The sequence below is a fragment of the Glycine max genome, chromosome 13, assembly GCF_000004515.6.
Source record: "Glycine max cultivar Williams 82 chromosome 13, Glycine_max_v4.0, whole genome shotgun sequence".
NCBI classification, from domain to species: domain Eukaryota; kingdom Viridiplantae; phylum Streptophyta; class Magnoliopsida; order Fabales; family Fabaceae; genus Glycine; species Glycine max.
Window position 1 is genome coordinate 14,925,815 of NC_038249.2, and position 14,916 is coordinate 14,940,730.

The window sequence follows — 14,916 nt, forward strand, 5'->3', positions numbered from 1 at the left end:
GAGTGGTTATAACGACGATTGAATCGGGCATTGTGAAAGCAATGGGCGAATGTTGACTGGTTTTGAGATGGGTCATTTTCTGAAGAAGTTCGTCTAGATTGGTGGACATGGTGTTTTGAGTAGCGATGAGGTTAAGTTGATTGAATGTGAGTTTCGCAATGGCCACTTCGATGCGGTCCATATTGGACTTGGAACGAGTATACTTAGACATGAAACTCAATGAAAACACCAAATGTTTGGAATTCAAAACAAGGAGACCTAGAATTCGAGGTCTAGGAAGCCTTCAAAGCACAAAGGAGAAGAGAAAGAGAGTTTATATTTCTTGTCTACCTTCTTATACGGTACATAGGTATTTATAAGCAACATATAGGGTGTTGTGTGCAAGATACTACAATAACAAAAATGCAGAAAGTAATAGAAAAGGTATAACAAAAAGGAAAATGACAGAGAATAGGTAGACAACATCTTCTAGCTAACCAATGCTATCAAGCCAGTTCAGTAATCAATAACTGAATCTATTACATGAAATCTTTAAGATGCTTTAGTGGATTGATATTCCTTATAGGCCTTTCATTCGTGCCTATGCCTATAGTATCTTGTTGAGCCATTATTCCTTCCTAACAAAATGGCTTAATATACACCAAGAGAAAGTGAATCTAGCCTAACTAAAACAAACATGAAATGAGTTGTTTTTAGTTTCAAGAACCCGTGCTATATACAGTTTTCTCACATTTGGAAAGTCCTAAACAAAAAAAATGTCGCTTAACATGCAATTACTAATATCACCTGAACTTGATCTTATCCTTTGTCAGAAAATCATCAACCAAAATAGTGGACGTGAAACATGCTTGATGAGTGATGCCTCCCAATTTGATGAATTGATCATGCGAAAATAATGACTTACTGATATTTAGGTTTCAATTGGTCAGATTCTAATACAAAATTCACGAAACACACTTAAGATACTAAAGGCACTTTGAGCTTGAAACATCGATTCTATTAAATATTGAAATTTACCAAGAATCGTGTAGCAATAAATTCAAAGGGGATGTAGCTCAAATGGTAGAGCGCTCGCTTTGCATGCGAGAGGCACGGGGTTCGATCCCCCGCATCTCCACTTTTTAATTACTTTTAGAATTTTATTTTATGAGCATTTTTCTCAACTTCTATTTTTATTGGTGTGAAAGAAACAACTTAGAGGTGCAGGAAGCAACAACCCACTTAAATAGGACCCAACCAAAAGGGTGGCCAACAGTTGAACCAATCAATTGAGAAAATAAACATGACTGCCGACAAAGAAAAAAAAAAGAAAGACACTTTTTCACACAGATAGTTCCACTCAATATTACGTTTTTTTTTTATAACTTTTTGTCACAAAAAAAAAAAAAATATATATATATATATATATATATATATAAATATTTTATTGTTATAATTTCTGAAAATATAAATCAATTAGCTTAGTACTTAAACAATTAAATAACAAAGTTAAAAACATATATTCAACTAAAAATATAATTAAATTCTTAATTTTTTTATTCATTATATATTTATATAGTATTTGAATTAAAAATTAATATATAAGTAAATTAAGATTATAAGAAAGAGTGTAATGAATTATCGGGAATGAATATTAAATTTTTTTAACTCATCTCTTTTATATCTAAATTCATTTTCCTCCCACCTTTTATTTTGTGGGGGACGGGAAGAGTTAAATGTTTTCATCTCGTTGTCATTTTTAAATTTTAATATATGAAACATCAAAAGACTAATTGAGTTGATTGGATAATAATATATGAGTTGTTATAAATTTTTTGACACAATTTTTATTTTCATGGATAAAAAGTATAAATGTATATTAATATATCTTTATCAGCTAAAGTTTTATAATGTTAAGTTCACAGTTTCACAAAAAACAGGCTTTTTATTTCAATTGAAATGAAATTTAGGCGAGCTCTAGGGCTGAAACAATTAGATCCTGAATTAAGTTGGTGGTTAATTAATAATTTCTTTGAAGCCAAAATATACGTTAGGAACAAGTAGATCACAACGTTCATTCAATGTATTAATTCAAACATATTTTTAAATCATATTATTGATGTGAATATGAGTTGATTTGACTGAATTAATTTTCACTCACTAATTTGATTAATAATTTTTAGTGATTTTTTAAATTATATTTTTTTAACAATAAAACTTAAATTTAAAATGTTATTTAAAGCAACTATTCCAATATCAGTCCAACCATAAGGACTTATTAAATTCTTACCACATTGTGACTGCCATTGGCTCGGAAGGTTTTAGAACATTGCGGGGAACCAAACACGGAATTTGGGGGGAGTTGACAATTTAGAAAACTGTGGGGTCCAGAAAAACAAAAATCAAGAGCAAACGACTCCTTGAATGATGTCGTTTAGCCGAAGGCACTATGATATATAAGATCCCCTCCGATCCAGAAACAATCACCACTCTTCACTCTCATTTTCCCAATTTCGCGATACCAAAACCTCAGCAATCAACAATGTCGTTTTTCTCAAGGGGCCGTCGCGACGACGACACGGTGGACGACTACGACGAGTACGACCCCACCCCTTACGGCGGCGGCTACGACATCGCCCTCACCTACGGCCGCCCCATCCCACCCTCCGATGAGACCTGCTACCCTCTAGGAGCCTCTTCTTCTGATGACAACTTCGATTATGATCGCCCTCAATACACCTCTAACGCTGAACCCTCTGCTTATGGTGATGAAGCCCTAGCTACTGAGTATAGCAGCTACTCTCGCCCTAAGCCCAGGCCTGCTCCTGCAGGCTTCAACCCCGCCGCAGGGTCCGGGTACGGAGGGTCCGGATCCGGGTATGGGAGGAAGCAGGAGTCGGAATATGGATCCGGGTATGGTGGAAGGAAGGAAGAAGGTGAATACGGGTCAGGATATGGTGGAAGAAAGGAGGAGCCGGAATATGGATCTGGGTATGGTAGAAGGAAGGAAGAAGGTGAATACGGGTCAGGATATGGTGGAAGAAAGGAGGAACCGGAATATGGATCCGGGTATGGTAGGAAAGAAGAGGGTGAATACGGGTCAGGATATGGGTCCGGGTATGGTGGGAGAAAGGAGGAGTCTGAATATGGATCTGGGTATGGTGGAAGAAAGGAAGAACCTGAATATGGATCTGGGTATGGTGGGAGAAAGGAGGAATCTGAATATGGATCCGGGTATGGTGGGAGAAAGCAAGAATCTGAATATGGATCCGGGTATGGTGGCAGGAAGGAGGAACCAGAATATGGATCCGGATATGGTGGAAGGAAGGAGGAATCTGAATATGGATCAGGATATGGAGGAAGGAAGCAAGAATCAGAATATGGATCCGGGTATGGTGGAAGAAAGGAGGAGAGTGAATATGGATCCGGGTATGGAGGGAGGAGTGAGTATGAGGAGAAACCTAGCTATGGGAGGAGCAACTATGAGAGCCAAGGAGGAGGAGGAAGGGTTGAGTATGGTTATGAGGGGCGTCCACCCCGGCAGGAGGAGGAGGAGGGGTTCCGCAAGCCCTCCTATGAGAGGAAGGCTGATGATGATGATGATGAGGGCTATGGTCGTAAGAAATATGTGAGTACTAGTACTACTCTTTCCATTCCTTACTCATGAGTGAATGGCCTATGATCGATAGTGTACAGAGATTTTACTTTGTTATTTGATCACAAACTGTCATATACAATAAGTTTATTGATTACTACCTTAGGAGTCTTTTTCTTTTCTTCTTTTTTATTGACAAATGTTAATTGTTAGTTTTATCCGCAGAGGAGGTCAAACTCGCGACCTTTCCCCTCTTCCCTTCTCCCTTAACCACCTAACCCACTTTATATCTCCTATTACCTTGATTGGTTCATAGTTACATTGATAGTACATCAAAATTAAAACTTTTAACGAATTGTCAAATTATTGATAGTGTAGAGAGATTTTACCTTAGATGTTGTACTCACAATAATTTCTGATTAGTTGATAGTTACACTGATGGTGCACCAAAATTAAAACTCTTAACGAATTGTGGAATTGGTATTTTGGTGTACTTTAATTCTTAAGTAAGATGGTATTTTTGCCATTGCAAGTAATGCTTCTCATTGTGATTTGAGTTATGTGTATGATTCAGTTCTTGAATTGTTTGTGCATTGCAATGCTGCTGTAATTGCTTGAACTAATTGATAGAAGAAAACTTAGATGCAATTAGTGTTGTCAAATGGTGGCGTCATGACCACTATAGCAGAATGGCATGGCGGATTTTTCGCCAACTGCCAGAGACAATTGCATATCTATATGGCGGAATTTTGACCTTCTGCTCTATTCCACCATCCTCCATTGATAACATTGGATGGAATTCATTATATGGTTTTGGTGTTATTCTCTTGTTAAAATTGGAGTTTCACATTATTAAACTTATCCTAATCTTCAATGCAAATCTTTAATACAGGGATTACCAAAATAAAATTCCAATTCTAATTGTAGAACAATATCATATTCATACAAGGAACTGCATCTAAGTTTTTTTGTTATGGGATACCATGTATGGATTTGGCTGTGCTAGAATTTGATTTGCTTTATGTTTAGACTCCAAAAACCTTGTGTTGGTATTTGATTGCATTGTTTCTTCTAGTTGATATGATTGAGTGGATTACCCTGATGCATTGTAGTATACATAGATCCTTGGTATTGTGCTTTAAAAGGTCATGAATATTTTTGAGCTTACTTTCTAATGAATGCATGAAAAGAAGGATCAGGTGTTAAATTTTTTAATGTTATTTAAATTATTAAATTAATATGATTACTGAGTATACAACCAACTATCCAACCCATAAACGTGTGTTTTGCCACTGACAAAAACACACATGGAGAGATTACAAAATTGTGACTATCAAAGTAAGTCCTGTACTTCTGTTTGAATTTAGATATAACAGAACATAGATGAATGGTTGAATTTTCTGTTCTGTACTTCAGTTTATGTGATTAATCCTTTAGATGGTGCTTTTGTCTTTGTTGACCTTAGATATTACTGCACTGATATTCTGATTATTTGACCAAATCATCTAGTTCTCCGTGTAGTTCTTGAGTGGACATTATTAATGGTTTTCTTGTTCCCTAATGCCCTGTGTACCTTTGAAAGAATATCTGCATTTAGGCCATTTGGACCTTTACTGTTTTTGTTAAATGAGCCATCATTACATTTAATGGTGCAAGGTTTATGCATGTATAAGCATCTGCATGTGTAAGTTTTGTGGTTGGGTGCACCCATGAGTATAGATTATGCTGGAAACTCCTTGGCATGGATTGGCAAACAATATTTGGATTTCTGAATTTTCTTATTCTACTAACCATTTCACAAGTATTGCAGGAATCAATCTTCTCAAGTTAAATTTTCGTGACAACATCAAATTAAATTTGTGTCTATTTCTTAATAAATATTAAATATGTGGATTATATCTTAATATTTATTATGAGATCAATAGACACAAAATTTAAGGATCTATCATGTATATGAGAGGATTCTTTCTCTAAGTATTGCAATCGTTATACAGTGCTTCCCATGTCCAACATTCCAATAGTGTGCGCATGCATTTAATAGATTTTACTAGCATTGCACAAAAAAAAAGCAGATTTTACTAGCAGAATAAAAATGCTATGAAATAGTTGCGAATACTAAGATTTGCATGCTATATAAAGTTCTTCGGATTGAAGTTGGTATTCATTTTATGATATTTTCCTACCATCGCAGGGAGATGACTCAGATGATGATGATGGGAGAAAGAAGCATCACCACAAGCATCACCAATACAAGAGTTATGATGATGAGTAATCAAAATGCCAGTGCGTGCTGTGTGAATCAAAGTCATCCCATAATTACCTACTAAATAACGGGTTGACGTATTATACCTTCCTTCCAGTGTGTTTAGACTATTACTGTGATGTGAAGTCTTGAGCTTTATGAACTGTTGGTCTAAGCTTAATGTGAGGTCTTTGGCTTTGGAGTTCTAATAATATCCGTTATGTTTGAGTGTGTTAAATTATTTCCTTAGTTTGAATGAGTTTATGTGCCCTGCATCATGTAATTTTACCTTCTAATTATTACTGGCTAAGTTTTAAGGGAAGATTCCAACCTTGATATATGCATGGTAAGTTCGATATGATAATCATATCCTACAAGAACACCCGTGTTCGTATAATTTACACACCGGAAGGTATAATACGTCAAAATTGGTTGCACAAGTATAAACTTTGTATTTTGGGTTGAGTAGAATTTGAGTGAGTTATTTATCCATTGTTTTTAAAAAATACATTTGATATTTGCACAGTGATTTTACTTTATTCACTCTTAAAATGTCTTTTCTAAATGTATTTTTTTAACGTTATTTCTTAAATAATTCTACCAACGTTAAACGGTTCAAATTAATAACAAAATTCTACACCAAATGAAATCAAGTAATGTAAAATGAGTTTTAAAGCAACATTATCGTTAAGAGGTACGTGGAATGTCAAAATGATAGTACCAAAGTGAGATGGGATAGGAAATCCAGGGTAGAAAGAGTTGTCATTGTGTTGGTCAGCAGAAATTGCCTAAACTAGTAATTAAGTTCTTCCGAAGCTTCACATAACAGAATTGTCACTTCATACATTTTTGGAATCATTTGCTGTCTTTCAAATGTTAACATAGTATTCGGTACAGTTGAATAAAACATTATGAAAGTGTGAGGATTGAAAAGAGATGAAAAATATTATAGAGGGAAGAGTAAAGTTTGATTTAGATGAAATAAAATTTTTTAAAAAAATATTTAAATTAAAGTGATTATGTAAACTAGAAAAGAAATATTTGAATTAAAGCGATTATGGAAACAAGAAAAGAAAAATAATAATTTAAACATATAACCAATTTTCATTTTACCCCAACTAAATTATATTGTTTTTGGTTTTTTAAATGATTTTTTTAAAATAAAAGGCATATAATTGATTATGCCCTAGGAATAATCGGTTGTATGCCTTTTCAAGACCCTTATTTTAATTAAAAAATAAGATGCTCACGGGAGTCACAAATAAAGAGGGTTGTTTTTGTCATTAACAGTATTACTATTACTGTTGATTTCATCTGTTTTCATGCTGACTTTCAACCCTCTTTCACTTTCACGCCCACTTTCACTTTCACCCCATCTTTCATTCATAACGAACAGAGTGTAATGTAGTCATAGGTTTCAATTATAACACGACGATGACAAGATATAAACATTGCCAATTTTGACCATTTGTATGTTGAAGTTTCTTATGGGCTTTTATCATCAAGAAATAACATTAAGTGCTCAGATTGAATGAAAAAGGATAACTTTCAAATCACAAATTTAAGGGCCTGTTAAGAAATGTAACTATTATTTCTAAGTTAATACCGGTTCATAATTGTAGCATACATTTAATATGACTTGCGATGGGCAACAATTCTAATTACCATAAAATGTAAAAGTGAAAGATGAACTAATCATACATTTGGATACACAAGGAACAACCAGGTACAGAAAATAAAAAATTCAGAAGCCAGATGAACAAAATTCGTGTGATGAACTTAGAGGAGCTTCTTCCTCTCAAAGAATGTCTTCAAATGCCATAGTTGCAAACCAGCCACAGACAAGCAAACCACAATCGAAAGGAAACTGAAGGTAAACATCTTGCTGTTTGTTGCTTTGTTAAGATCTTGCATCTCTTCCTCCCTATACAAGCCACATGGATAAAAAAGGTCACCAAAAATTCAGTGAAAAACACCATTAGAATGAAAAGAAACTCTTATGCTGCTGTAGTGTTCATGACCATGTAAAGCCAAAGCCAAACCTCCCAAAAATTAAACATAAAATAGAAGCCTGTAGTCAGTTATATACGCATCTAATTGCTTCCTTCCTTGGCATATCACTCTCATGAACCATACAACATCACATGTAAGCAAAGAAGTTTATTCACAAGGGTGGAGTGGAGCACAAGGAACAAATACATTGCAGGCATAACAGACAACAAATTTCTGATTCACTCCAGCCCATTAAATGATTAGAAAAGACAATGTGGTGAATGACACAGAATAATGTAGGTTATACCTGGGGGGAAAGAAAAATAATGCCAGGGATTACGTTCATCTCTATCTCAGGGACAGAGACAAAATTAATTGTATAGTTTATACATGTATTTCAGTCAGTATATGGAAAAGTTAGGAGGAATATACACAGCTGCACCTAGAGAGAGATCCCTCCCAGCAAAAGATTCCAATTTCTTCTGACCCAACAGCTATCAATGTTGTTAATGGCGGATGGCGGTTCATGGCGGAAAGTAAAAAATCCGCCATAAAAATATGGCGGATGGCGTAGCGGAAAATGGCGGAAGTCATGGCGGACCAAAAAAAAAAAAAAACATATATATAAACTCATTGAAATTGAAAAAAACAAAGGATTGCATTCAAATAAACTAAAAAAGTTTCATGAGTTCATACAATAATCAAGTACCAACACCAAATAAACTCATTAAAGAGGATGATGGTTCAGCCATTTAAAAGAGGACTGAACAGAAAAAAAAAATTGTAGTGTCAAATAGAAAAAAAAATTAAAAATGGGACTGTCGAAAGTAAAAGGGGGGTGTCAAATAGAAAAACGGAAAAAAAAGCTGCAGACATAAAAAAGGGGTGTCAAGCAGCAAAAACAAAAAAAAGGCTTTGGCCCACCCACCAGTATAAGTCGAGGTCGCGGTTCTGGGTCGTCTTCTCCGTTCGCGTCGCCGTCGTTCACGCCGTGCTCGTCGCTGCCGTGCTCGTCGCTGCCGTTCACGCCATGGGTCATCGCTGCTGGCTGCTGTGTGCAGCTGGTCACGCGCGGCTGGTTCCGAGGCTGGTTGCAGGGGTCTTGGCTGGTTCCGAGGTCGCGCTGTGTTGAAGCTTCGAGGGTTGCAGCAGCGTTCTGAAAGGTAGGGGGGGGGTCATGGTTTTCATTAAGTTTCCGGGTAGGGTTGGGTCGGGTCAGCCCAACTCCTACCGCGGACAAAAAAAAATAAATTCCGCCATTTTCCGCCTCCCCGCCACATCCGCCATGGCCGCCATGGCTATGGCGGCCGCCATGGCGCCGCCATCTTTAACCCGTCACGCCACCGCTATTCGGTGGCGTTTTTTCAAAAAACCGCTACGCAACTCCGCCATGGCGCCGCCATGGCCGCCATTTAACAACACTGACAGCTATATATTCCTTTTATCTTCCATTTAAAAGAAATTACCTCAGCAAAACATCTTTTCCATCAAAGGATCATATGGAGAACCGAGAACCATTATATACTAAATGGCATAACAATATCAAGAGACTTGTTGGCAGAGGTCAGTGAATTAATACCTTTCTCGAAGATAAAACATCTCGTCATGGATGGATAGGACAGTATCATATAGCTTCTTCAACTCAAATTCCATTACCTAGACAATAGGGGGGAAAACAACACATCAATAAACACAAAAGACCAAATCACCTACATCAATAAAATACTGGTTCCTATCCCTATATCATAGAAAGGTGAAAGAAATTAGGATGGTATTTAGATTCATATTACTACTTTGTGTATATTACCATAAAATGTAGTAGGAACTAAACAGGGAACAATAACAAATGAACAATGACATAACAAATGTTCATAATTGTTGGATTTGACCTCTTAAGCAAGATACACACAAAAAAGTAAAAAAAAAAAAAAGGGTTAACCACTTAGTAATAGATAAAATAAGATGGATCCAAAACTGTGGTATAAAGCTAAATCTGGGTTACTGGTATATCATGTCTCAACCAGGTTATGCCGGTTCCTTAATTTCTCTATGAATACAACCAGAACTAGAATTTCAGGAAATTCCATTGACTGAGCTTTTAAACAGATTTTGTGTTTCTAGTAATGCACTATTATGATGCTATAGTGGAGTAGCAAGAGCAGACCCGGGCACATTTACTCTGATGCATTTTTTGCTTTAGAAACATTATAGGATTCGGAACCCTTCATTATTTCGCATCATTCATATGTTCTTATGCTCCTAGATTGATGGTGATTGTGAGGAAACTGAGTTATTATTTATCACGAATTTCTGTAAAAAAAATAAATTCGAGTGAGTATTTATGTGTGGTATAAATTATTTAGTTTGTACTAGGAGCAACCATCCCGCTTTCCTTTATACAATCATAGAGTTTTCAAGGTCAGGCATTACATGTTGCTACCCTGGATTGATAATTATGATCTTAGCATAGAAAAAATTGCTGGATAAAAAAGGTTGGACTGTTAAAGATTTTAAAAGAGAGATAAGGGAAAACAAGAACATTATGATATTGTCCCTATATTTATATTAGCCACATCTCCAAAAAGTAGCCAATCAAAGCAAGACCAAACTTATACTGTATCAGTTTTCCAGATAGAATGGAAAACACAATCATAACATCAGTTAATAATCCTGCAGGTATGCAAAACCATGAAAAGGGCACAGATAACTTCTCTGTGCATTGCGCAATTTAGCTATATATATCTGCTATATAACCAGGAAAAGAGCACACGACAACTTATCTTTGCATAGTGCAAAATATCTTATATATAGAAAAGAAATACTATTAGGCAATATATCTAAGGCAATTGTAAATGAATTTACTAAATGGGGTCGCCTACATGTTCAAAGCTCACTGGGCTCTGTCAGAAACCTATATTTTCAGGGGAAACAAATCTAGAGAGCAAGGTTTCTCAATAGTTTCAAATAAAAATTAGTAGAACTACATTGGTGATCTATGATGCACAGATACGATACGTGTATCGGATACGTACATTTATTTTAAAATATGGATACGATATGTGTAAAATATATATTTAAAAATATATAAGAATTCATAAAACATGATAAATATATAATTGTAATTTTGCAATTCTAAAATAAAAACATACTTCTTGAACATTACTAAAAATAAAATTATAAATCATTGTCATCATAAATTACTTTCTATTATTTACATATAGGAACAATACTATCAATCTCATTCCTTTCTTGAAATCATTCATAAAGAGAACAATCAATTTTCATTTTTGGTTCATTAACGGAAAGTGTTTCTATATTATACATGCTTACATGTTTCTTGTAGTTGTATTGGACTTTCATTAAATGCTTTAAAAGCTTGGATACTTCACCGATACGTGTATCGGTGAAGTATCCAAAGAGTATCAGTATCAGATACGTGAAGCAAATTGAGTTATCGGTGCTTCATAGATTTGGATACTTCACCAATACGTATTGGCGAAGTATCCAAGAGTATCGGTATCGGATACGGATACAGATACGTGAAGCAAATTGAAGTATTCGTGCTTCATAGTTGGTGATCAATGTAATAGAGATTCAACAAAGTTTTACATTGGAACAAAGCTGTCTAATACAGCCCTCTTCAATATTCAGGCTTGGGAAGGCTGCATAATGATTTTTCAAAAAAGAACCAACACAGAAAGAGTTAAAAATACTATAATAATGATAACAGATTACTGATCACATACATACTAAGTACAAACAAATGCTGAGTCACAGAACAATAGAATACTACTTACTTCAATCTGCCCTTTCTTGGCAACCTTTGACCAATCTTTGGCAGCAACCCCAGTTCTCCACTCAAATTCAATAGTTACCACCGACGGGGCATCCCTGGTATCCTGTACCCAAAAGCAAGCTGAGTAGTCACCAGCCTCAGATGCCGTAAATGCATAATTACCAGAATCCACATGATCTCCAAAGTGATATGTGTGCGCATGAGGCGACGTCACCTGGCAAACACACACACAAACACAATCTCAAAGTCAATCCCACAGAGATAACAAACCACAGGACGCCTCATAACAAATCACAAACGATTAAGAAACATTGTACGACTGTCCCATTTAAGATTCAATGCTTTTCACAAGATTCAATTTTCTTCCTTCTATTTTGGAAAGTGCAAGTTTTTTTATTTATTTATTGCAAAGTCAAGTTTTTTGGGGGTGTCTACAACCTCGTATTAGCTGCATTGTCTGCAATTTCCCGCAATATCAAGAACGCGATAGAAACTGCGACCGCAATTTAAAACCTTGGGAAAATGCTGCATTTTCACTGTCAAAACAAGGGTTTGGCGGTGATTCAATGACGAAGTTACCTTGACAATGATCCTGTGGGAATCGGGAAGTGGGTAACCTTCTTGGGGATTAACGACACTGTACTTTCCCACGCTCATCGCGTTAGTCTTAATGTCCTCTGAAATGCACTTGGTTTGACCCGATTGAAGGTCGAACCGCATCGAATTCGCGACGCTACACATCACTGCAAGGGAGAGAAGTGCGAGGGAACGAACCGAATCGGACATTGCTGCCATGGCAAGTTCTCAATTTGGGGTAATTTTGGGATCTGAGGGACAGATTAGGGTTTGAATGAGAACGGAAAAGGGAGAAGCAAAACGACAGTGGAGAAGAGCCACAGTGAACTCAAAACGGAAAGATGCGAAAAGTAACGACCAGGATTTGGTTTTGTTATAGTACTAACAGTTCGACGGTATTCCCTGGGACTAGGAGCTTCTATGGTTTAGAGTTTAGAAAGAAAAAAAAAATAGAATCTCTAATTAAAAATAATTTTCCAACATGAATAATAATATATGCACACTTTTATACTCTTATTTAATTACAAATATTAGGCATAATAAGTTTACTAATTTCTGTAATAACTATTTTGAAAATCATTATGTATTTTATTAATTAGTTATCTGTATAAAATCTTGTATACTAATAATACATAACAATAATCGATTATACATATAATTAATTATTAAAATAATTTAATTTTTTAAGCTATCTCAAACATATTCCAAGTCTATTTATTATAGATCCATTATTACATATGGATATGTCATAATTAACTGAAAATTTAGTTGATATAAATTTATGAGTACAGTCATTAAAAAACTAACAATCAAAAGATTAATCATGTCTGTTGTATTTTATTTTGAATAAAAGAGATGAAAATAAAAAATAATTCCAATATATTAATAAAAATAACTTAGAACAATATAAAAAACGTAATTGCAAAATTTGTCTTCATATATTATTTATTTCATCAAATCGATTCTTCTATTATATTTTAAAATTTATTATCTAAGTCTTTCTATTTTTAATTTATTATCTGAGTCTTCATATATTTCAAATTTTATTTTTTTTAATTTATTATATTTTTATAATCATATACATTATCTTTTAAAATATAATATGTAAGATTAAATTTTATTTTCAAATAAATTAGAATATGTAAATTTATATAAGTTTTATTTTTATTTTATATATTATATTTATCTTTTAAAATAATGTTTTTGATATAGTGAAAATATTTTTTTTTATCTATATTAAGATATTCATGTTATTTATAGTAATATAGATAAAAAAAATAATGTCAATAAATTACATGCATAAATATTTTAAAAAATAAAAATACTATCATTTTATTTAATTACATATCTTTATTATATAATTTAATTTTTTAAAAGATTACATACCTGATTAAAAAAGTTAAATATAAATAAAAAAATACTATTATAATAAATAACAAGAATATATAAAATAAAAACAAAACTTATATAAGTATACATATTCTTATTATTTATTATAGTAGTATTTTTTTATTTATATTTAACTTTATTTAGTCAGGTATGTAATTTTTTAAAGAATTAAGTTATACAATAAAGATACTTAATTAAATAAAATGATAGCATTTTCTATTTTTTAAAATATTTATGTATGTGATTTATTGACATTATTTTTTTATCTATATTATTATAAATAACATGAATATCTTAATATAGATAAAAAAAAATGGAATAGAAAGAATATCTAATCATAGAAAAAGAAAATTGAAAGCGTCTAGAAAAAGTGTTTTAGTATATATGTTTGCAAGTTGTTGAGCAGAAGCAATGGGCAGCAACTTGATAAGGCCTAAATGTAGGTTCCCTCGCACAATGTGACAGTCTATCTCAGTAATATCTTTTGTGTATTCGTTTAGTAGAAATGTGAAGTGCGACGCAATTGTCACAAAACAAAAGAACTAGCCAAGTGTAAACAATCCCAAAATCATCAAGCAAGTAGGTTAACCATTGTAATTCACATGTAGCACTAACTAGTGCACAATACTCAGCCTCTGAAGAAGAACTTCTAGAGACCGTGTCCTGCTTTTTGGATTTCCAAGAAATAAAGGAACTGCCAAGATAAACTGAGTAGCCAATGATAGATCGCCTGGTGTCAATACATCCTGACCAGTCAGAGTCACTAAATGCTTTGAGCTGGAATATGCTGGAAGCAGAGAAAAATAAACCAGAACCTGGTGTTGCTTTCAAGTATCTAAGAATCTTATAAGTTGCTTGTTGATGAGCTGAAGAATGATACGCTACAAACTGACTTACATGTTGAATTGCATATGTAATATCAAGTCCTGTATTAGTGAGGTAAATAAGACGACCAATGAGCCTGCAATATGATAAAGTTTCTATATCATCAAGTGGAGTACCAAATTGTTAGTGTAGTCTTACACTGTAATCAATTGGAGTAGAAACAGGTTTACTCCCTAACATGCCTACATCATGCAATATATGAAGAACATATTTTCTTTGACAAATATTGATCTCTTGTTTACTGCGAGCCATTTCAAATTCAAGAAAAAAAATTTAAGTTACCAAGGTTTTTGATTCTAAAAACTTCATCCAAAAGTTAAGTGATGGATTTAATCTCTAGAATATCATTGACTGACAAGACAATATCATTTACATAAACCAGTAAAGTAGTAGAAGACTGAAGATGTTGTTTAAGAAATAATGATTGATCGGAGGAATACTGTTTATAACCGTGTGAGATGA

General features: G+C 34.1%; 2 protein-coding genes and 1 non-coding gene across 3 annotated transcripts; 2 read left to right on the plus strand and 1 right to left on the minus strand.

Annotated features, from left to right (window-relative positions):
• Positions 1–1,044: 1,044 nt before the first annotated feature.
• Positions 1,045–1,117, plus strand: TRNAA-UGC (transfer RNA alanine (anticodon UGC)). Its single transcript has one exon. It is a non-coding gene; the product is annotated as a tRNA-Ala (tRNA).
• Positions 1,118–2,286: 1,169 nt separating this feature from the next.
• LOC100785134 (uncharacterized protein At5g39570) lies at positions 2,287–6,054 on the plus strand. Its single transcript, XM_003543811.5, has 2 exons — positions 2,287–3,607; positions 5,766–6,054. The coding sequence occupies exons 1-2, from the start codon at positions 2,429–2,431 to the stop codon at positions 5,844–5,846; spliced, it is 1,260 nt and encodes a 419-aa protein (XP_003543859.4). The 5' UTR covers positions 2,287–2,428; the 3' UTR covers positions 5,847–6,054.
• Positions 6,055–7,380: 1,326 nt separating this feature from the next.
• Positions 7,381–12,498, minus strand: LOC100527303 (emp24/gp25L/p24 family/GOLD domain-containing protein). The gene is made up of 4 exons (NM_001250916.3): positions 12,184–12,498; positions 11,606–11,818; positions 9,388–9,464; positions 7,381–7,740 (listed from the first exon to the last, which is right to left on the minus strand). Exons 1-4 carry the CDS (start codon positions 12,397–12,399, stop codon positions 7,596–7,598), a joined length of 651 nt encoding a protein of 216 aa, NP_001237845.2. The 5' UTR covers positions 12,400–12,498; the 3' UTR covers positions 7,381–7,595.
• Positions 12,499–14,916: the final 2,418 nt, after the last annotated feature.